This window comes from Diadema antillarum, unplaced genomic scaffold (assembly GCF_040938485.1).
Source record: "Diadema antillarum isolate AM-2024a unplaced genomic scaffold, OU_Dant_1.0 scf00000125, whole genome shotgun sequence".
NCBI lineage: Eukaryota > Metazoa > Echinodermata > Echinoidea > Diadematoida > Diadematidae > Diadema > Diadema antillarum.
The window spans coordinates 619,968-645,582 of NW_027271014.1; the positions used below are offsets into that span (position 1 = coordinate 619,968).

A 25,615-nucleotide genomic window follows, 5' to 3' on the forward strand; every position below is an offset into this window, starting at 1 on the left:
TTTTGAATGACCAAATGTGCAGTGACGAGGATTTTCGCTAAATAATACTGAATGAACCTTCTATCAAATGGACTGACAAAAGTGCGGAATTGACCGGGAAAACCTATAATAACAATCTTAAACTAGAGACGGATTGGCAGAATAAGCTGAAGCTTACACGATCAGAGCCGAATTTGAACATTTCTTATCAAATCATGTCTTTGCTCAATATTGGGATAGTGTGGCGCCTGCATAAAGGCTTGTTTTCACCGAGCATGCGCATGACGAAAAATGATATAGTCCAACATTCGGAGTACCCTTTCGATTACCGGATAGGGCAACGGGCGGACACCCCATGCAGCATGGCCGACAGTCCATCAGCAGCCTGCATGCCTGCTCTCTACGACAAGAATCATTTAATCAGGGCAGCTGTAGAAGTAGTGACAACACAACTTCGTCATGAGCTGTACGACACCCAATTCTGGTCAAAATAATATTAAAAAATCCCTAAAACGCGCAAGGGTTTATAATAGTTGAAATGTTTTCTTACAACTTTAAAACAAACTTAACGTCTGCAAAAGTCTAAGACGACAGAAAAGGAAACATTTTATGTTTTATGTATCTTTTTTTCCTGACTTTCTCAGCTCCACGATGTCTTCACAAAGGAGGAAATGCACACCTATTCCAGGGTTTCCAAAATATCAGGTAAACGTTCATACTTTCGTAGTATTGAGGCTCCGTTAATAGTTTTCAGTTACTCAGAATTCCAGTGCTCCATTAATTCGTTGTGCAACGTCTTTATAAAAATCATTATCATCACTGGAAAAAGGCTACTAAATATTGAATACGAAAATAGAAACTACAGACTTTCTTTTCAATTGTAATTAAAGGATGTCTAAGGATAAAAAAAACAACAAAACGTTCTAATGACTATCAATACAGCGAATCGTTGTATGGTCTTTATCATTTATCAGCACTCTCTTAGTTTCCACATTACGATGATTTTGTTTTTATGTAAAATCATGCAGAATATGACATCATTTTGCCGACATTCGTCAGTCCGTCATCGAGAATTTCAAAGCGTAGCCTCGACGCGACCAACCATCCATTATTGCAGGAAGTTAAATTTACCGCCTTCGGCGAAGACCACCATTTGAAGCTGGAACTCAACAGATGGCTCTTGAAACCTGGTCTTGAAGTGGAGTACTTACTGGCCAATGGCACGATTCGAAAGGAACCGATGATGATAAAGAACTGTCATTACTTTTCAACGTCTCTCACACATCAACAAGCAAAAGGCGCTCTCAGCACATGTGATGGCATGGTACTTCCAGTTGATATTAAAAGAAATACTGGTTGTACTCTGAGGCTTAAGAGCTGTAGTTATATATTGTTTATCTATTCACGACTATTGTGAATATCCTGTGCAATTTAGACTTAACAATTTAAGTTTCACTGTGATTGCCTTCAAAGAAATTAAAAATTTGGTTTCTTGCCAGTATGACTGGCTTGATTTGTGACCCTTCTGGAATTATTATCATCTTACAAAAAAAGATGTCTTACAACCATAATAGTTAGTGACACTTCAAAAGTACTTTTGGAGAAATCATCCCGACGAAAATATTTTCCCTGAAAACATGATCAAGAATTTCAATGTGATTAAAAAAATCAAGCAATCAAAATTTCTGACGATGACCATTATACAATTATATTTTAGCCATCCACTTTTAGATGATGCGTAGAGTTAAGTATTTCAGTCTTTTATGTCTTATATTATATATAATGGTGTTTTTTCATGTATATGTCACTACATAAGTATGTATACCGGTAATTGTACAATGTGCCGAATTCATTAAAAACACATTTCATATAAAAGCATGTGTTTATTGGATTTCGACCAGTTCAACCGTATGTCTTTTCATGTTTACGAATATCACTCGATGGTGTATTTTCAGCGGGGTTCCATAAGTGTTGGGAATGAGATTCTACACATCGAACCACTCAAAGATGACCAAGCAAGAAGAGTTCGTCGTAGTGACTCCTTGGCAAGCCATCCTCATGTGATCTACAAGCGAGATGCGTCCAGTGAGGAACCGGCTAAGTGCCCTGTAGAGCAACGTAAGAATTACATGTTTTTCTTTTTTCTTGTCTGCATCCTCTCAAAAATTTCCCCGGCTTCAGTTTTTGGTGTAACGTATTGTATGACGTTTAGGATTTCGTTAATTATACTACCTCAAGTTTCATTCCCCTACTATCACAAACGAAAAGCGTTAACCGGCGATTGTGTTCTTGCGACCCACTGTTCAGTGGCTGCATGTAATAATATTATCACGTTACACTTCGAAAATACTGTGTGAAATTCGTTCCATACAGTTGATATATATATATATATATATATATATATATATATGTAGATAGAACGATGTACAATTGCCAATTTTCGTACCTTATGACATTCTTTCCCTTAGAACACGCCAGGATGATCTACGAAACCAGATTTTTTCATGTCATCTCAAAGATTGGTAAATTTCCTTTGAGGAAATATATGGTTTGGTTGACTTTTGCCAGATATTTTTCATTTCACAAGGACTTAAAGCGTAAAAATACGGTAAAAACGCTATTTTCACAATAATTTTTGTTTTTCAAACTAATGATGTGCATTTTTAATGGTACGTGGCATCTAATATCTGACCATGTTTTGGATCTGACATATCATGGGTATGTACCACAAAATTATAAGAACTTTATGAGCACGTACAAAATTACAGAGAACAATTAAAATATCAAAGTCCTAAACAGACGAACGTCCGTGATGCTTTTGTTTCTATCGCTGCTGCAAATTGTACTTTGCTGTCCCAACTGTAACGTATACGAAAATTTGGTGTTCCACCTAATGAACATATCCTGCAAAAATTGTACGTCTGCTGGCTGTACATGGGACGTAATATTCTTTTATGCAAAATTATACTCAGTTTTCGTCACGGACGTGCTTCCGCTATTTTCTAATAAAGATCGTAGCCCATGAAACGTTATTGGCGATATTGTTCTGAGTCGTAATCAACTCAGATCTAGCAACACGATGATATGTTTGTTTTGAGTTTCTGTCCATCCTTTGTCAAATAGGAACCGAAATTGTATTTTTAGACGAACCTCCAAGAAAAAAAGAACGTCCGTGATGATTAAAACGTTTTCGAGTGGGACACCATCTTGCTTTGATGGCGAAGGTGCATTTTACCTTTGGCTCTCTTGCCGAGGAGCTGCATGCCATTTTTGGAGCGGACTGAGGTTCGTCCGCAGTTTTTGGACCATGCAATTCACCAAAAACCAAGCAAATAATTGATATTTTCTCTGAAAATTCACCTCCTGATCCCCCTCTGAGCAGTACATATGTTATAAGGATGTCAAATTTCTTATAATTTGCATTGACAATACCTTTTCAAATTTTTGAAAGAGTTAGGAAGGCTAGGTACTCTCTGCCGATTAGTTATCCGTCCTGGAACATGATCCTAGTAGTAGAACGAACGTCCGTGATAATTCCAGAGAACGTCCGTGACGTATGCAGTCCCTCCGATAGGGATAACTTGTCCCGAAAGTGTCCTGTATTCTTTTAAACTTTTGGCTCGAATAGCGACAAATATAGTTTTACAAATTAAACAATGAGTTTACAGCAGTACTTTCAGAATGTTTACGGCGTTATGTGATCATGATGAACAAACAATTGAAAATTTACTCACAATTTTACGCTTGTTTTTCCTCTAATTATACAAAAACAGCTAAACACTTTAAACAAAGTTATGGGAAAATGGAATTTTGCGTAATCTGTAATTTCTGTGCGTTTAAATTTCTTTCTAATGAGGTTCTGGAGACAATTTGTACTGTTACAGGTTCTGAAAGTTTCGCTCACGGACGTTCTGTCCGAGAAAGGAAATTTCTGACAATTACAAATATATCACTGCGCATAAGATTAAAGTTAGTTGAAAATATTACCAAATCACCGAGCCACTCATACCCGAAAGTGAATAGCGTTCAGCACTCAATTTACCTGTAATAGCAAACGGAAAACGTTTTTTTCACGGATGTTCGTTGGTTGAATAAGTCAATGGATTACATACTAGGAGAAAGAGGATCAGTGCCACTTTTTAGTGACAGGTGCTCTAAGTGTTTATCTTTTGAGTATGGTAGCTGCCGTCTCAAACAGAACACATCCAGTTTTGATCTCCATAACGGACGTTCGCTGTAATTGTCATGATATTAAATGCCTTAATTCATTCTTATTTTTCTCTTCATGACGATTTTTCTTTCATTCCCTCAATAGCCTGAACATGCTGCGACCAAACAGAAAACAAAAACAAAACAAAACAAACCAAAACAAATCCGAAAAGTGCTACGCAATCACATTCAGGATAATGACGGAAGAAGTCTGTAATGAGCATGTGTTGAATAAGAAACGGAAAAGTTTCAAAAGGACGTGGAAGCAGTTGAATGAAAATGACTGAGAAACAGAGAAGGGATCGAGCTCCAACACACAGAGAAAAGAATTGCCAGTGCACTCCCGTTATACCAAATTCCTCTGGAGAAGTTTTTGTTTATTTGTTTATGTTTTTTATTCATCGAAATGCCGTCACAAGCGAACAAAAATCATGCAGTATACAATTATTGTCTGATGAAAACACACAAATCCTCCGCTTATCATCACATGGTGTTGTTTTATACTCATCAGTGAAAAGCAATATTCATTTGTAATTTTTTCCAAGATTTTTTTTTTTCATTTTACATTTAAGCGACAGAGAGATCGTCAGTTTGTTTGTGCTTTTGTGCTTACTTTGAAAACACATGTTAAAAAAAAGTAATGATTAAGAATAGGTTTAAGGTTGCACTTTGATACGTTCGCTCTTCCAAAGATTCGTTACTCCGATGTCCAAAGGTTTGTTATTCCAAAATGAAAAAAAAAATTGTAGTTAATTCAGGAGGTTTGTTATTAGAAATGTTGTTCGAAAAATAGATATTAAGGATCATTATTTTAGGTCCGTTCTTCTAAAAGTGGAATGGGCCTGATATTCGTTTAGGTGAAAACGGTTATTATGAGGTTTTGAAGTTGGAGGATTTTAGTTATTAACTTGTTTCTCCAAATTTGAATAGGCGTACATAAGTTTTCATGTTCCAATTAATAAGCCTTTCGGATAACCTTCGGAGATTCCTATCATTTACCGAATAAAAAAGCTTCATGATTATACGAACTCTATCAATTTTCGTATTGACAAACTGTATGAATAACGAGCCTCCGAAATGACGCGCTACAAAAGGTTTGTTATAACGAACCATATTGTATAATATCGAAGTCACAAACATCCATCCAAGATATATGGACTTATTGTGTCTTATTATGACGAAACTTCGCAGTATCGAACCTATTATCATTTCTGACTAATATAATAACACAAATTTTTCTCGGTAACAGTGTGTAACACAAGGAGCAAACACAGAGGGATTTCTTCCTAACGTATCCGTTTGCCCTCCCCAGCTAAACTTCGTATTTCTATAACGGAGCACATTTCTGTTGTTTTTCTATATTAATTCTTTGTCATAATTTTAGCTGTGACCATGTTCGTTATATAAAAAGCAAATTTTGCATTGTAGACTTTATTGAAGTTTAGGACCTGAATATTTACTTCATGATAGCGAAATTTTGATAAATATATTAGTTCTCAAGGATGGACTACGTCACTGAGATTACACGTACGTTTGTACGTTCATTTACGAGAGATGGAAAAATTGTTTTCTTTGATTCCTCAGTATGAGAAGATAAACAAGCTTATATAATTGAGAATTGGTAATATCTGTTAAGGATTTTGCAGAGGAGTTTGGTCTCGACATGAAATTGCTGTTTGTTGTGAGTAGAATGCGTTTTCAACTCAAGAGAGCTGCATTGTTCAATATCTTGTTTGTTCCGAACGTCCGTGAGCTACATGCGAACCTCCGTGATGAAAACTATGCTATGTTTGTTGGGTGATAGAGACTGCCCAGATGAGATACATCTTAAAAAGGTATATTATTATTTGGGAGTGAGGATAAAAGTATAGGATAGTGAAATAAGAGGTGAAAATATTGAGTTTCTGTAAAATGCGCGTAAAGTGGAGAAAGTGTTTAGCGGAAGAGCAATATTTTTACAGAAATGACGAATTTAGTTAAATCATCAGTTGTCTACCATTACGTACAGGTTAAGTGTACAAGCTTAATATTCTACAATCACGTACACATGTCCCTTAAGATATTTCGTTAGGATTTTGAACTGAATCAGATCATTGGAAACTATGTTAAATGGTATTCAAATGTATGTGCATTACTATTCCTTACGGACGTTCGCTACTCTGGACATGGTAAACTTCAGCGGTGAATAAAAACTTGTTCCTCTGGGAAAATCCTAGTATAATTGGGTTCATATTAAAGCTTGAGATATACTCTTTCAGGTAAGATGAATGATTTGGATAATTTCCTACTTTTTAAATTTTGCCTTGTTTTGGCTCAATTGTACATCGTTCAAAATTCTGACCCATATACATGTATATACATATGAAGAGTTTTATCGCAAAACAAGCTAACTGCATTTTTTTAATTAGAGGTATTTGTGATTACAGCTGCTAAAACCAAAGAAAATGATAAGAAAATGCAGGATATTTTTAATCATAACTTCTATAATATTCCACGTTATGCCACGAGTGAGGTAATTACTGAAAAGATTAATTTTGCTCTATCTGACGATGGACTTAGGTTGAAATGTTAAAACTGGCGCTTAGCTAATTTCGCAAAAACTCTCTCTACATAGATATAAACATGTATAAGATATGCTGTGTAAACATGTTGCCCTGCATTACGAACTCATAGGAAATAAAAAATAAGGATTATCTAGAATCCCTCATGGATATCGGCTGATTTGGGAGTGGGGGGGGGGGAACAGTTATATAGGCCTATCCTTTTTCGGTTGAATTTCAAAAAGTGGAAGGGTGGAGAGGATATTAAGTAAAGTCTTGAATAGTTTAGACGTTTTGTTTTTGTTTTTTGTCTCAAGTCGGTTTTCTCCAGTTTTATTCCTAAGTGATGTGGAAGTGTGCATACAAAATCCAGCAGAAGCTTTAAGTCAAAACGGTGTAGCTTTGATATTGTTAAATCTCTAATGCGATATCATAATAGAGTGCACAAAGTTTAAGCTTAAACAGTTGGATGCCCTGGTTTCACTAGCACAGTCATCTTTCAGTGTCTGTAATTCCTGAAGAAATCTTTGGATGTTTTCGCGGTAGTCTTTGTTTTTTTAATTGCTCTATTACCATTAGTTTTGGATTAAAATACACGTAATTAAAAAAACAATGTTTCGCATCACTGTGCTATCTTTTCCATTTTTACTATGTAGATTGGTACCAGTGAGAGATTGTGTTGCATATTCCTAAGTATTCGTTCTGATCATTTTTCTTTTTCAGGAGATGTCGATGGTAATAGCGGTGGCGGTGGCGATACTGCATCTGGAAGCGAGACAATCTACGACGGCCCGTACCTCGGTAGAAAGTACATTGAGATCTTCTACCTTGCAGACAGCTTGGTCTACCAGGAATTTGGAGACGAGACAGAAAGCTATGCAATGAGCGTCCTGAACGTTGTAAGAATTACTCTATGACCTCAGATTACCGTTGACATCTTATTGAACAAGGATTAATTTCAACAAATTGAACTGCAAATGTTTCATTAAGAAAGGGACATTTTAGAAACAAAAAAATGGAAATGATATAAAAAGATAATGAAACTGTGATATTTGTTATAATGGAATATCATCCAAATTACGTAAGGTGCGAAGTCATGCAATGGTCTCATGTATCTCTCATTTATCTGTGCAAAATTCCAACTGAATTAGAATTGGAAGGTTTGAAAGTATGATTTTGATTATCAAATGATTGAAATAGATATTACTAGATTATATCGGCAATAATGGCTCTTGAAATGTGAAAAAGACAATGAGTTTCTAATTTGTTGGTGACTATTACAGAATAAAATCTTTATAGCAACCCTTCCCATTTCTTGTAAGATTTCCATGTGACTTCTGGAGTTCTGTTTTTTTTTTTCCTTCAACGTCTAAACTGCACTTATACATGAAGAGGACTGCGACCTAATCCTCATGTCTCAGTTTCATCGGACCTGTTTCTGTGGTAGTGCATGCGTTGCACTGTCCAGAAATTGTGCTAAGATGGATACACGATACAAGGAACGTTCAAATTCGCCTTTGAATAAACCAAACTCAAGTTTTCTCATGAACTGTGCTGTTAGAATGGCCCGGAAACTCTTTGCTATACCATAGGATAATTGCCCAGGCATTTTACTAATATAGACAGCGTAATTTCTAAACCTTTGTACACTTCCGTGTTTCCACACTCATTTGATCATCTTTGAACATGAATCCTTGACCATACTAAACTCGTTTATTCCATAATTATTATTTTTTTTTTTTTTAGACTGGTGACATCACTTATGAGCTAGTATGAGCAGCGTCCATTTCTTTGTTCTCATTCTGCTCAGTGTTTACGTTTTGTTTTTGTTTTTGTTTTGTTTTTTTACCATTTCACTTATATTTGCAGATGAGTCGCAGATTTAGTGACCCAAGCTTGGACATTGACCTACGGATTTCAGTGGTGCGATTTATGATAGCCACCACAAATACTTCAACGGTAGGGTCCCATCTTGATATGCTCTTCCGTTTCCTTCTCCCTTTTCCTCTATCTGTCTTTCTAGAAGCTATTTGTGACCCGCTACAACAAAGGGATCCGAAAGTCGGGGGAAGACAATTTTCTGAAAATTGCAGGACATTATTCCCTTACTCTTCTACTTTAATTTCGTATATAGCACAACTCATAAAAGTACTTGGTTGCGGAAAAATCAATGATTTTATTACCGCATGTCAAGTGGTTGAGGAAATCAGACCTTTACACAAAGTAGGAAGATAAGCTAAAAGTTTTCAGAAATATAAACTCTAAATAATAAAACGTTATACAGAGCTTAATTTCAATCATTACTAAAAACTTTAAACTCTACAATGCAGACACTCTATAGAAAGTCAGAAATACGAATATGAAAGGAAAAAAACAATAACAACGCTATTGCCTTAGGAAGAGACACTACCCTTCAGTGCTGAAACTGATTTGTTGATATACCATAATGACATGAATATACTCATGGCGATCCGAGTTGATCAAGCATTGTTATTTCATTTTTCACGAACAATTCTTATTTCGTAAAACGAATATCTGAATTGTAGGAAAATGAGTCTATATTTTTCATATTTTGAATTCTCCTTTCGTGTTTTGTTTGAAGATAAAGATTAAGTCATAAGGCGACATAACAGACTCTTATCGAACTGACTAAGAAAAGTGCGAAGAAGTTTATCATATTGGCTTGAGTAATTTTCAGAGCATGTATTAAGGAGTTTTGTATTTTCATTTGGTGTTTTGATGGAAAGTTATGTTGAATTCAGTCATAACATAATAGTATATAGTAGATTCCCATTAAACCAAGTAAGAAAATGGCGAAGAAACTGATTATTTTATAGCCAAAAATATTTTCTCAGAGAATGTTTAAATCAAACGATCAAACGTATAGTTATCTTAAAGCCCAATTCATTCCTAATGTGCCATTTCATGCATCCCTTGTCTATTCTGCGTAAAATAAAACAAACTGAAAAATAAGTTGAATGTAACTTATTCTGATTGATTTAATGCATAGTTAGTGATTACTTATAAAGCAACAGTTTCTAAAGAAAATTAGTCGTACAGAGTTTAACAACCGTTTCCGTTAATGTTAAATAAAGCACTAATGCTGGGTTTTTAGTCCGTTTGCAAATGGTAAATTATGCCTTTAATGCAGGCGACTTCCCAGGATGGAAGCACAGTGTCCTTCACCGTGACACCAGATGCAGATAGAACTCTGGATGACTTTTGCGAGTGGCAGGCCGAACTCAGCTATGATGACGATGAAAATCAGGACGATTGGGACTTGGCTATCCTTTTTAGCGGGTAATTGTACTTCCTATAGATTTTAAGAGGGGTCATGGACTTGAAGTGAAGTACGATAAGCGCAACAAGATCACCAAGGAAGTAATCAAGCATGCTTGAAAGCAATTCACATGGCAGCGGCGGCTTCAAGTCTCCTCCAAAGGACTAGGCAATAAGAATTACGTGCCTTGCCTAGAAGAGTGCAACCACTATATGCTTTCACGAGACTCAAAACCAAGGAGACCTGAAGATTAAAGGGATGTATAGTTTGGTTGATGATGGGAATTCAAATTTTAACTTTTGGGGAGATAATTAGTAACTTCTTATGACATATTCAATAACATACATTCCTGAAAGGAAATCATAGTTTATTTGATGAAAATTAGTTTTGATGATTTATGGCTGGAGTATCCAAAAACAAATTAAAAAAAAAAACCTTCTTAATAAAACGGTAGGTCCAACCTTTTATTAGAACATTTTTTTTTTCGGTTGGAAATCTCAACCATTTCAAAACCAATTTTCGTCAAATAAACTTTGAATTCCTCTTAATATTGTATGATTTCATATTTGTGACCGTGCACCTCAAAACGAACATAAAGTCGCACACACTGATTTTGCGTGAGGACTGAAAATAAGTGAAATGGGTCAACCTAGCCAAACTTGACTTTTTCATATTTTCTGAAAGAGCAGGTCTTCTTTTACATTATGCTAAAATTTGGTATCATAAAACGGGCAGGAAAGTGTGCTTTTTTAGCAGTTTATCTCGAACATTTTTGGTAGAATATTGTGATTAGGTGTGTCTTTAGAATCCCTTTTTCATTTCTGAAAAACCTTGTTCACACTCTTCACTTTCAACTCTAATAACTTTTGAAAGGATAGGGCTACTGCTTTGAAAGTTGGCATTAATTATGGACAGAATGTGTTAATGAGGCATGTTCAATTTCAGTTTAATCTGATAATCCCTTCATTGTTGTTACTCTGGTGGTTTACTTCCTGTCTTTTGTCCCATTCATTGCACAGCCAGTACGGCTTGGTAAAGATTAAGCGCTTGAATAGACACTGTACTTCAGAGCCTCTTTTCTCAGTTCACACTTTTCCTGAGTTTGTGCTTTCTTTCCAATATTTAGGTATGTTAGGAGAGTCCATTTGATTTGAGTTATACATCATTTTAAAGCTTAAAGTCTGCTCTTTCAGAATATGGTCTTAATTAAAAATTGATGTCTGGCGACTTTTTGTTTGTTTTGAGGTGCAGTGTCACATTTTATCTTTGTCCTCGGTCTCATTCGGAGCCAAGACGCATCCACTTTATCACATTTAGAATTTTCAGTATATACTTGATACTGTACATTGTATGGATATACTTGTATGGTAATGAAAAACTTTAAATTTCAGAAAATACAATGTCTATTCACAAACAAAAACATTTGAAATTTGTTCAGAGCTGAATGTCATTTCCAACACAACGGGTAAAGGCCAAACGTGAAAAGACAAACAAAACAATTTCTTTTATCATTCATTCTATGTATAAAAAGACACAAAGCAGTTTACTCTGTCGAGGATTGGTGTTTGATTATTCTGTGCAGATAAAACTCACATGAAAATTAACAAATTAATGTAGTTGTCGAATATTTCAAATTAACGGATTGGCAGTGATTTCTGACTTTATTTTGTTTAAAGACGATGTTGGTTTGTATTCTATTATAAAATAACACACTTCATGTAAAGCAAAACCAACAACCGTATATTATAAAATATGTATAGGGCCTACGTGTGTTATTATAGCATTAGTCCTTTGATTGTCGTTTGATATACACGATCGATTGCTTCATTGTGTGAAAATAGCTTGATTAGGGTATCATAGTTATGTAAGTGTGCAAGTGTGCATCTGCAAGGAAGATTACATCATATCTTTTTTTTTTTCCAGGGAAGACATCCATTCATCGAATCAGTATAACCTTCTCGGACTGGCTTACGTAGGGGCAGTGTGCAGTCTGCATCGCAAGTGTCAGATCACTGAGAACAGCGGACTGAGTGCTGGATTTGTGATGTCGCACGAAAGTGGTCATAAGTGAGTTCAACATATCATGTAAGACAAGCACTGTGATTGTCTGTATATTATACATGTGACACACACACAAACACACACAAACACTCACACACATACATAATGGTTAACAAATGGGTGGTAGTGAATATGCATGTAATGTACACATGTTTACGTATAAATCATTATATCCACTTACTCAACATTTGTTCGTGTGTAGGAGTATGTAATTTCTCGTTTTTTAGTCTGGATACAGCGTTGTCAAGTCAAGAATAGTGCGGGTTCACATCTCTTGGAGTTACAATTAGCTCAATATTAAACAAAGTAATCGCCCTCATCTAAGAGAAAGGGATGAATGGACTTTTAAGAGTGAACAGAACTTCCGTGATCACGTGATTGAAACCTGACTGCTCATTATCTGCCAATAATTTGATGTCTTGTTGACACAATTAAATGTAACCACCGTCTAATTTTGTTAGTCAACTCTTGAAATGAACAAAATAAGAATAACACAACTGTGATGATGATTCACAATGATTGTCATTTCTCTTAAGAACAAAACAAAACAGTTGAAGTCACTTTGTGTATTATTGGAGAAAAATCGGTGTCAAAATTCCTTAGCCAGGCTACTGAACCGGCAGTGTGGCGCCCCATACTATAGGGCTGTCAAAGAAAAATGCATCATCGTCGCAATTAAAAAACACTTTATCAGCGAAATAAAATATTACGTACAAAATACGAACAAGATCACCTTGAAAACACATGTCTCGGAGTTACATTGATGTGAATACCTAGAAACCATACTCTTCAAGGAAAGAAAATAGGCAATTGATATCTAAAGATGTGAGATTGTTGTTGTTGTTGTTGTTTTCCTACGAAATGCTGTAGCCATTCCACATTAAGCTGCCACATGCCATGGTTATTGTGATCCCCCTCCCCCTCTAGACAAATGTGGTTCTGCCATTGTGCATATTTCTGGTTATTCAGATCGTGGAACTACCTTGCTCTCACACAAAACAAAATGGTCATTTTAGACTATGCATAGTTTACCCATGCATCACATCAGACCGATTGACGGCGACACTACAGCCCTGTTTAAGCAGACCTAAGTGCTGCGTTTACACCATGTTCCCGGCAGATCACCGTGAATAAAACGGGATCGACGTGAGACAACGCGGGGGACCTGATGGGCGAACGGGGCAGTGATTGCCATGGATGCCGTGTCAGATTTTTAAACTGTGAACAATTGAATTGAATTGAATTGAATTGAATTGAATTTATTTATTCAGCATAAAAACAACAGAGAAAGACAATGATGAGCAATCATGACAGACACAGAGAAAAAACATAACTTTGGAATACATAAAGCTGAAGGGAAGCAGCCAACGACAGCATGATATACAATACACTACATTTACATTACAAAGACAATACGAATAAAGTGAGTTACGATCATTAGATAGAATACATGTATTGCCAGCCAAGCATGTCAAAAACTTAGGAATTATAATTTTGTATAAAATTCTCCTTAAGTTTACGTTTGAATACATTAAAAGAGGTAACTTTACGAATATCATCTGGTATTGAGTTCCATATAAGTGGACCTTGATAAAACACAGATTTCTGAAATAATGATGTTCTTACTTTTGGGATATGAAAATTCTTAGCGTTTCTGGTATAATATAAATGAATATTGCAATTTAAGCTGAAATAATGCATCATGGCATTCAGTGCCGGTTTTAATGAGAAACCTTGTAGGCCGTAATATAACGGGGTGAACGCGACAAAATGTGACACCACGTAATATGTCGTATCAAAACTTGGAGGCGCTACGTATTGAGACGCAACGGAATAATCATAATTATTGTGTATAGTCTAGCCTAACCGGACGCCGTTGAGAAGAACGGCATCTGATAGCTGCATGTTCACCCGAACATATTACTGACTTTTATGAAGACACAAAGACCTAACTAATTGAACTTGTGTCTGTAAATGTGCCTGTGTAACGTCTCGTACCTCCAACGTTGATACAAAAAGATGGTACAGTTTCGGTTGAGATAGGGCTTCAATTTTCCAACTTTTTGTATCACTTGTGTCTGTAAATGTGCCTGTGTAACGTCTCGTACCTCCAACGTTGATACAAAAAGATGGTACAGTTTCGGTTGAGATGGGGCTTTAATTTTCCAACTTTTTTTTCGAATAATGAGAAACTTTTTCATGAAATATGGAAGAGAATTATAAAGCATTTGATTATAGAGCATTAAAACACTGGTTTGAAATGGCTGAGATATCCAAAATAAAGCTAAACTTATAAAAGGTGGGACAATAAAAGGTGGAACCCACCTTTCATTAGAGTCCCTTTGTTTTACTTTGTTTTTGGATTTCTCTGCCATTTCAAAACCGATTTTCACCGAATAAAATTTGAATTGCTCTCAGAATTTTATGCTCTGTAACATTTTATATATACGTGGTTTCTAAGTATCTTGCAAAAGTTAAAAGCTGAATCCTCACCTTAATCAATACTATATCACTCCTAAAAGTGTCTGCATTACTCTGATGGAGTTCGCCGCCTCTTTTTTAAAGCTGAGGTTGTTTTGTCTTAATGACAGCTTGGGCTTATGGCACGACGGCACCTACGGCTGCGCAGAAAGCGTGAACATCATGTCAGCCACTCTCTCCAGTGGTGTTGAATCATTCCAATGGTCATCGTGCAGCTCCAACCATATGAAGATATTCATCAAGTAAGTGCAGTTTTTTTTTCCATGAATATTAGTGGCACTATGAAACCATGTGGATAGAGTATTTGGGTCTGCAAAAGGGCAAGGTACTTGATGCCGCAAGGTAGCGCGTAGATTTCAATGAAGCTGTCCAAGTCGCCTTCCATTAGTACAAATTTTATCATTTTACTGCACCCGAAAAGATCATGGCAATGCTAACTAAATTAAGTTGAGAAGGGACTTCATGATAAGGGGAGAGAGTTATGTACTTCTAACTGGAAGTCTATGAGGTTTATAGTTGTCACACATATGAGTGCAATCTTCCCCAATATCTGATCAGTTTAACTAGCATTTTTGTGGCCAGTCTTTATATAGTACACGACAAATACTATCTACGGGGACGTACAGTGTCAAGACATTTCCACCACTTTCACCTTATTTTAGGAAGCATGTTGTAACAGTGCGTTTTTCTCCTTTCCTTGTCTAGGAGTTCACACAGTATTTATATCATCAGAAGCATGTATATAGGACCATGCGATTTTTTTCTGTTTCGTTTTCGTTCTAAATTGTGAAACAGTGCCACTGTCAAAAGGGAATGTCCTTTGTATCTCAATGTCTTGTCATATCGTCATATCTAACCGACACCGGTTCTGCTTTCAATAAAATAAATAAACTTCCGTACTTCATTTAACACCTTCCAGCACTCAGACGTGCATGGACGACGTGCCCGGAAGCAATCTATCCAGCATTGTTGACCTTCCGGGTTACACCTATGACAAAGATGAACAATGTCAAATAGCTACAGGAGATGCAACTGCTTACAGCAGCTCTTTCTTTGTAAGTATTTCTCTTGCTCGCAAAGCGTATTTCTTGGATGTACTTTGATCGCCTTTTTGTGCGTCAGGATGTGGTCATTGTTAGGACGTTCTCTTTCTAAATTCTATCCCATAGTAGGGTACACGATTTCCAAACAGCACTATACATGTAGATGCAAATTCAAAGTGAATTCACACTGTAGTAAAAAAAACAGTAAAAGTATGATATTTTCTTCTTTTTTTTCTCTCTCTCTCTTTCTATGTTTTGGTCATTTGTTGTGCCAGTGCTCCTCATCTTAATCTTTGCACTCGATTTTGATACTGGGACTTACGCAAGCTTGCCTCTAAGTAGGTTCCATTACATTTCTTTAGCATTAATTCTCAGATTCCAACTTTCATAGATCGACCACTATGTTCCATGTTTGCAATACGCTATGTTGCTTTTGGTTGGATATCATGCATTATTTCATTTTGTAATATTAGATGTATATTTGACCGAGAAATATGAAAATTAATTGAAATTTAAATTTGAATATAACAAAGTATACGCACAATATACACAATGGATAATTCGAAGATAGTGTTCCTGATGTGATAGTTAATCATTCCCAATAGCAAAAGAATGGACTAACACATGACTGAACATGACTGAACATGAAAACAATCTCTAAACAGATAGAGCTTTGCGCATATACACTGTATACATTGAGAACCGTTTAACGCATTGCGGGACTTCTTTCATAGAGAGACTTTGAAATGCAAATGGATGTTGTATTATTCATAATACCCTGATCACTTTCACTTTGTGGACAAAAGAATATAATTTTCAGAATACTTGGATACTCAAACCAACATTCTGTTACTGACATCATTAATTTGTCAATCATGGCTTAAGCACTGATAAAAATAACAAAGTGCAAATAATACTGCCTCTAAATTGAGCATTAATTGCATGGTTCTATCCATGCAATATCTTTTGTTCATCATATTTGTGACATGAAAATGCAATCATGCAAACTGTGACTTCCCGTGTATATCACATCATTTCTTTATTTCATAGAAATCCATCGTCACAGGCCCAATGCAAAAATGTTTTATTTCCTTATGTTGTTGTTTTCTTCTGTTTTTCTGTCTTGTCTTGAATTGGCAATTGACAGACTGACTGTAGTGAGCTGTGGTGTACGCTACCCAGCTCACCATTATTAGCAGATTTTTATGGGACAACAGCAGAAGGAACATCGTGTGGAGACAGAATGGTAAGTAAATTAATCTCTCTCTTTCTCTCTCTCACACACATACGCACACACACGCACACGCACACACACATACACCCATCGACACTCAAATTCTTAAAGACGAATCCGTCACAGAGAGACTGACTTCCCACAAGCCTTGACAAATGTTGATAACCCTCCCCATCAGCTGCCCATAGTATAAAGTGATAATTAAACGTTATAAAACTGACGTATATAGCAGCCACTATGGCCTATCATAAAACTTCCATCCAGCTATTGCAAACTACACAATGTGAAAAGAGTCATTAAAAAAGACCAAGACGGGATTTCGACATGATGTAGGTCTAACATGTTCTTACACAGAAAGAGATTGTAAATGGTACATATATCTCAGCTGAGCTACAAAGAAAAGATGATTGAAAGGGAAAGCTGTAATATAAGGGATATTCAATTCAATATTGATTCAATTCAATCGTGATTTCATTTCCACCCGACCGAAAAGTAATATAATGTACAAAGTATACTTAAATAAATATACATCTTTGCCAAAGTATCAAGCAATGTAGATCGTAGTTTTTATTCAGTAATGTTTTATTTATACACTATGTTTGTGCACGAACGAATTAAAAATAGGCAATGCGTACTTTGCAGTGGCAAAAAAAAAAACAACGCAAATTTCAATTCAATTCATTTATTTTCATTCTTCTTCTTTTTCTTTTTTCCAACAAAAACATAACACAAGATAGATCAAGTTTTACATCATAAACAAAGAACATTTGTCTTAATAAATGGTATCAATAAACATAGGAGCGCATACTGGCAAAAAAAAAAGATAATACAAAGTCATGCTTCGGTTGAAAAAAAAAAAGGAATCAATGGAAAATAGTGATCTACTCTAAAGGAGAGTTTTTAAAGCGTAGATCAACAAAATAGCAGAATTACGTTTTGTAGCCACATATATATATTTACAGCTAGAAGACTTTACAACAAAGATATTATGCATGATGAAGACATATAAAACAGAATAAATCATACATAATCATTTTAGAGTAATCTAAAGCATCTACAAATAACATATAAATCTTAGAATGAAATAAATTTTGCTGCACAGACACTATTCGTTGAGTCGTGATGATTATAAAAATGATAAGGTCTTCTTTATCCAGGTAGCCTCTTCAGTGTTGCCACTGCTCTACTAAAGGGCCCTGCCATTATCATTATCCTAGCGTTGCCAGGTACCCATTTATACACCTGGGTCGAGAGGGTGGGTAAAACATGTCCAGGGACGTAATCACTAGGCGGGAATCGGACTCGGGTCCTCCGATTTGGAGTCCGGAGTCGTATTCCCTATGCCACTGCGCCCCCGCGTGCGAAGACTGATAATAAAGGTGACAAACAAACAAACACCATATCACACATGTGTATGTAAAATGCATATGTATGATATTGTGTGTGTTACTGTTGTTGCTGCTTTTGTGCTTATCATGTTGTGAATGTTTTGAAGGCATAGGGGCAAGAGATATTGTTACATGATTAAAATTGACGACCGTTTGTCTCATTGAATGACATACCTGGATATCATGATATCTTGATTTGATCTTCTCTTGTGTTTCTCAGTGGTGTATCGGAGGGGAGTGTGTCAGCTCAAAGCTGGACGTAGCCCCGGCGGTGGATGGCGGCTGGACCGAATACAGCAATTTCAGCGAGTGCTCACGATCCTGTGGCACTGGCGTTCGAGTCAGAATCCGCAATTGCACTGATCCTACCCCACAGTGGGGCGGGGAGCCATGCGTCGGGGACAGCCATGATTATGAACTGTGCAATCAAGAGGTACGTGTACTTGTGACGTGAAGCTACAAGACATTATGTTTAAGTTACATGCTCGTAGTCTCATTTACCAGTTAAGGGTAGCCTCATATTGTAAGCATTCTCCTCCAATAATGACTCTGTCATTGTCAGTAGCCTATCTGTAACAGGTAAACATTGATGCACCTAATTCAATAAAACGACATATATACGACCATAGAAAGTTATGTCGTGTATATCCATTTGCTTCTTGTCTAATATATTTCTAGTGGAGCATTAACTAAAACATTAGGCTAATAGTCTCGATATGGAAATTGAAACATTATTGGACCGATTAAAAAAAAAACGGTTGAAAAAATGATAAGAGAAAAACAAAACACTAGAAGAAGAGCTTAAACTGTTTATTTGAAAACCATTACGCTAATGGACCATTAAAGATGGAATGGACCATTAGAAACCCACAGAATAATTGTGACCGTGCACCTCAAAACGAACATAAAGTCGCACACACTGATTTTGCGTGAGGACTGAAAATAAGTGAAATGGGTCAACCTAGCCCAACTTGACTTTTTCATATTTTCTGAAAGAGCAGGTCTTCTTTTACATTATGCTAAAATTTGGTATCATAAAACGGGAGGGAAAGTGTGTTTTTTAGCAGTTTATCTCGATTTTTTTTTTTGGTAGAATAGTGTGATTAGGTGTGTCTTTAGAATCCCTTTTTCATTTCTGAAAAACCTTGTCCACACTCTTCACTTTCAACTCTAATAACTTTTGAAAGAATAGTGCTACTGCTTTGAAAGTTAATATTAACTATGGACACAATGTGTTAATGAGGCATGCTTAATTTCAGCTTAATCTAATAATCTCTTCATTGCTGTTACTCTGGTGGTTTACTTCCTGTTTTTTGTCCCATTCGTCGCACAGCCAGCACGGTTTGGTAGAGATTAAGCGCTTATATAGACACTGTACTTCAGACCCTCTTTTCTCAGTTCACACTTTTCCTGAGTTTGTCCTTTCTTTCCAATATTTAGATAGGTTAGGAGGTCCATTTGATTTGAGTTATACATCATTTTAAAGCTTAAATTCTGCTCTTTCAGAATATGGTCTTAACTAAAAATTCATGTCTGGCGACTTTTTGTTTCTTTTGAGGTGCAGGGTCACAATTTGGAATACGGAATGAAATAATATACAATTCATATTTAATAATGCAGTTAAAAGATCTGGTAATTTATTCCTAGAGTCTAAACCTAATTGTTAACATGGCATACAGCACAACATGCATTAGACAATTTGAACCACGGCTTTAGTACGAAATCCTTGATTACAACCTGTTATAATTGAGTATATGAATATAAGAACGACCCAAGTCCAATTTTTGGCCAAATTCAGTTTGACATGGGAAATTGTAGCTTATGCATGGACTCATCTTGTGTATAAATTATAAATCCTAATTACCCCCGGAAGTGCCTGAAATAAATGAGTTAAATCTTTATGAATGTAAGAGTGAAGGACTTGGGTCATTCTTACATTCATATTATAGCGCCCTCTCTCGTCCTTCTCTCATCTCTATAGCAGAATATCATGTATATGAATCAAAGAACGACCCAAGTCCATATGAATCAAAGAACGACCCAAGTCCATCACACAAAATGGCCTCTCCACAATTAATGTTAATGTTAATTGTCATAATAATATATGTTCTAATTTGTACATACAATGTTGCCATCCCATCACAGTTAAATAGAATATTATTTGGACAAACAAAAAAGATATGAAGTTTTTTTTTAGTTTACTCGAAATGGTCTTCCATGGACTTGGGTCGTTCTTATATTCATATACTCAATTATTAGTGAGTTCCATATTCATAACAGAATGCCACTATGCACTGAACGACATTGCCGCCATGACTGAGCAAGGATAGACATTTCTATCATTTTTCATGGATATTGATGTGTGAAAGTGTATATTCAAAGATCCCTGATACTCAACATATTGTGATAATTTCTTGCGTAAGGAACCAAACGTGCTACAATCATTGACTTTGTATTAAACCAGAAATACGATTAGATTCTGCACAGATATACAAATAAGTGCAAAAGCACTGTACTCTTCTAGTTTCTGTTGGTCGCTATCTGATGGTTCAATAGATTGTGATGGAAAATTATGTTCTAATGACATGTGCTGGTTTCTAATGTTCCACTGATTTTTGATGGAGTCTTCCCCTGTTTTCTGTTTGGCCTAGTGTTTTATTTTCATTAATTTTGGGGAAACTTTTTTTCAACTTTTATAGAGTCGTTTTTAGTTGTATCTATAAGACCATCAGAGTGACCATGATTGTTGTTAGTCCATCGTAATTCAAACAGAAACCATTAGAAACAATCAAATGTAAAACTAATCATCTCTTCTAATGGTTCTAAAGGGATCTTGATGTCGGGGGTACAGCCTACTGGACCACTGGAAATTCTCCTTTGGCATAAGATTGTAAATGCACTTTTTCACTTCCTATTGATTAAATGTCATGATAAGCATGTCACTGCCTGTTTTATCCCATTGTTTACATTTACCTCTGAATGCCTTGTACAAGGGAGGTGGATGCTACCCAAACTCCCTGCTTGTACTTAATCTGGTGGGCAAAACTAACCTTTCGCAGACAGCGAGAAAAACAACATGAAATGGTCTCCTTTAGTAAAAAGAAAAAAAAAAACAAACGTTTCCCTTTGGTATTACAAGAAAACCATGAAAAACTTGTTAGCCAAAAGGGCACTAATAGTGTACAAATTCTATGTTGTTAATGGCCTTTTGGCATAAGGCCGACGGTATGTTCTAGCACATAATACAGCAGGAAGATAGTTTAAAGTCACAGAGGAGAAGAAATGTGCAGAAATTTTGAGCTTGTCTATTTGTGGGTTTTACATTCTTCAGCCGTGTAAGACGTCGCAAGATACCTTCCGTGATGAACAATGTACTGGTACGAATTCAGTGGCAATCAATGGAGCGTTATACACCTGGGAGGATTATACTTCAACGTTTACAGGTACGGAGAGAGATTCTTGTTCTGCTTGCGATGTTGATGATAGTCGCCTGACTCTGCTTATCATATGTCGCAAAATCTCCCTCAACTTTCATTGATTAAAGGGAACATTAAAACATATATAGGTAGAGTTAAGCTATATAATTGAGCTTTTCATCTGGTTGAACAGTAAATACCGCATAGGACATTGGATCAGCACGTGGTAAGCTATACCTGCTCAGATTTTTTTTTTTTTTTTTTTGATATCGGGCGGCAACCCCTTACAATCTTGACAAGAAAGTTGCGTCTGGATGACACATTCACCCTTTGACACTATAGATTTCATTTGCACCCTGAAAGCCAGCAATATCTGCGCAATGAACTGTATTACCATGGAGCTACTCTTTAGTAGCTCAATTATACCACCAATGTGACCGTTCATCACAAAACGTTGGGTCTGGATGACACATCCACCCTTTGGCACTATCCCTGTAGATTTCATTTGCACCCTGAAAGCCAGCAATATCTGCGCAATGAAATGTATTACCATGGAGCTACTCTTTAGTAGTTCAATTATTCCACAAATATGACCGTGCATCACAAAACCAACAAAAAAGTTGCACACCCTGATGTTACGTGAGGACTCAAAATAGGTGAACCTGGTCAATCTATTCAATCATGAGATTTTCATGTAATCCGAAAGATCAATTCTTTCTCTACATTATGTCAAAGTTTGGGGTCACAAAAGGAATGGAATGGTATGTTTGTAACAATTTTCTAACACTTTTTTTTTTGTAGAATAATGCAATTAGGTATGTCTTACAGGCCCCTTTTCATTCCTTAAAAATCCTTCACGCACTCTTCAATTTCAAGTCTAACAACTTTTGAAAGGGTGATGGTACTGGTTTGAAAGTTGGCATTAGTCATGGACAGAGTGTGTTGATAGAGCGTAGTTGGTTTCAGCTTTATCTGATAATCTTTTCATTGTTACTGTGGTGTTTTACATCCCTTTTGTCTCATTCGTTGCACAGCTGCATGGCGTGGAATAGACCCTTTACTTCAGATGGAGCCTTTTTTTTCAGTCCACACTTTTCCAGACTGTGTGCTTTCTTTCCATTTAAATTATAGTTATACATCATTTTAAAGCATAAAGTCTCTTCTTTCAGAATCTCCACTCAACTAAAAAAATCCATGTCTGGCGACTTATTGCTGGCTTCACGAAGATACAGGGTCACATATAACATATACGCGTGCCAGTATATTATAGTATACTACAGAACGCGAAATCACTAGGCCCTTTCTGCACATAAATATCTAGTTTCCAAAGTAATGTAAGTCTATTTGATTCCTGCCGGAGAGAACACACTGTCCTACCGTGTGTTCACTGTGTGTTAAACTTGTGAGTTGAGTGAATGCAGCAATACTTGTGGATCACATCAGTGAAAGTTTGGAGAAAATCGGACAATCCGTTTAAAAGCTATGAATTTCTAATTGTATCTGCGCAGTCACTGTTGGATGAAAAGACTACTACAGTGTGTAACGTCACATGCGTAGAACGATAAAATAAGGAAAATATGAAGAGAATTTCACAATTGTTTTTTTTTTTAAATTACCGCACATTTCCTCGACTTGTCATTGGCGTATGTGAAGGATGATATCATTCCCCCTACCTTGTGAAAAAGGCGAGTTAAGCGTTGTTTTGTTATGTGAGAAAAGTTTAAAAAAAATGTTGAATTTCTTTGTATTTTCATTATATCGTTCAACACAATCATGTGGCACCACAAGCTGTAGTAGTCTACTCATCCAGCAGTGAGCGAGCAGAAACTTCACAAATTGATAACTTTTGAACGGATTGTCCAGTTGTCCTCAAGTTGTTCTCATGTGGTATGAAGGTGAACCAGTCCTTTAAAGACCTGGGGGGGGGGGGGGGGGGGTGGGGAGAGACTGGACCAATGGAATCAATCTTCATTTGCTGTCCATCGGAATACATTAGAAAACGTGTGTGCTGCATTTAACATTTTAAAGGGGATGGCTAGTAACTGATCAGTGGGAATGCTGGGGGATGATTGTTCCAATTCTTGGGGGATTCATTTAAGAGTACATTATATATCTATTGTTGTGTGAAAATTATTTGCTTCAGAATGGTCTCACTTTCAAGTAATGTGCAGTTTAATGTTTCCAGGCTAGCATGCCTGTACAGTGACGGGATATTAAACTGCACATTACTTGAATATGAGACCGTTCTGAAGCAAATAATTTTCACGCAACAATAGATATATAATGTACACTTAGATGAATCCACAAGGATTGGAACAATCATCCCCCAGCATTCCCATTGATTCCCACTGATCAGTTTAATACTAGACATCCCCTTTAACTTTGTTCACAATTCGTTAACGGGGAATTCCGTATATCATTATCCTGGTAGGACCAGCCTTCCTATCTCATAGTCTTCACATCAGACTATCGGGTCTTCATAAAGGCATACAGCCACCTGTAGGCCCATTTTCTTCAAAAGAATATAGATCAACGGTTGCGATCTTACAAATTTCATTTGTACAGAGGGCAGACAAATTGAAGAAAACTCATACCTCATAAAGCGTTCCTGTTGTAAAGTGAAGTAATGAAATTTTCTGGGTTTTTTTTTTTTTTCGTTGTCTTCTATTTCAGTTTTTATGTTTCATTATACCCCCGCCACAGGTAGTGTGAAGGGGGTATATACAGGTCTGTAGGAATTTCTGTGATGTTGGTTGGTTGGGCGGTCGGTCGGGCGGTCGGTCGGGTCGGTCGGGCGGTCGGTCGGGCGGTCGGTCGGGCGGTCGGTCGCTCGGTCGGTCTGTTGCAAAATCTTGCGTCGCGAACTCCTTCTATAGTTTTGAAGCAATTTAAATGAAACTTAGGATAAATGATGATATTGAGGTATAGATGTGCAAGACATGTTTTTGTGTTTGTCGGACAGTGCGTTGCAATGTAACCATAATTTTACCAAAACCTTGTGGATTGAATAACTTCTATAGTATTTAAGCAATCAATTTCAAAATTGGTATCTATGATGATCTATAGGTGTAGTTATGCAAGACACTCTTTGTGTTTGTACTTGACAAAGTGTTGCCATGGTAACCGCATGTTTTCTTCGAAATCTTGTGGAGTGAACACTTCCACAGTTTTGAAGCAATTGAAATCAAATTTGGTAGGCATTATGGCCCTGAGGCATAGATGTAGAACACATAATTTTTGTGTTTGTCAGACCAAACAATGCCATGGTAACCGTAATTTTACCGAAACCTTGTGAATTGAATAACTTCCACATCATTCAAGCAATTAAGGTCAAATTTAGTATGTATCATGATCGGGAGGTGTAGTTATGCAAGACACCAATGAGTTAATATAAGAAAAATGTGTTGCCATGGTAACCACTCACTTTTTTATCAAATTGAACCGTTTAATCTATGAAGGTGAAATTTGGTGTGTATGATGCTCTTTAAGTGTAGTTTTGCAAAATAACCGTAGTATTTGTATCGGACAATGCGTTGCCATGGTAACCGCATTTTTTTAAAATCCTGTGGAGTGAACTTCTTCCACAGTTTTCAAGCAATTGAAACCAAATTTGGCAGGCATTATGGCCCTGAGGTATAGATTTGGAAGACTTAATTTTTGTGTTTGTCACACAAACCGTTGCCATGGTAACCGTAATTTTACTTAAACCTTGCAGATCGAATAACTTTTCCACCATTCAAGCAATTAAAGTCAAATTCAGTACTTATGTAGTTTTGCAAGACACCAATGTGTTATGTGTCGCCATGGTTACCACTCATTTTTGTATCAAAATAAACCATTCAAGCTATAAAGGTCAAATTTGGTGTGTATGATGGTCTTTAAGTGTAGTTATGCAAAATGTCCCTTGTGTTTGTATTAGACAATGCATTGCCATGGTAGCCACACTTTTTACCCAAACCTTGTGGAACTCAGTGTCAACTCTGT

At 36.5% G+C, this 25,615-nt stretch overlaps 1 protein-coding gene across 1 annotated transcript; it reads left to right on the forward strand.

Moving 5' to 3' along the window:
• The first annotated feature begins 254 nt into the window (after nt 1-254).
• LOC139720268 (A disintegrin and metalloproteinase with thrombospondin motifs 14-like) lies at nt 255-22,683 on the forward strand. The gene is made up of 13 exons (XM_071631628.1): nt 255-416; nt 624-684; nt 1,008-1,303; nt 1,935-2,097; nt 7,452-7,627; nt 8,598-8,687; nt 9,880-10,028; nt 11,932-12,075; nt 14,661-14,792; nt 15,470-15,605; nt 16,741-16,839; nt 18,436-18,648; nt 22,666-22,683. Exons 1-13 carry the CDS (start codon nt 255-257, stop codon nt 22,681-22,683), a joined length of 1,839 nt encoding a protein of 612 aa, XP_071487729.1.
• Nucleotides 22,684-25,615: the final 2,932 nt, after the last annotated feature.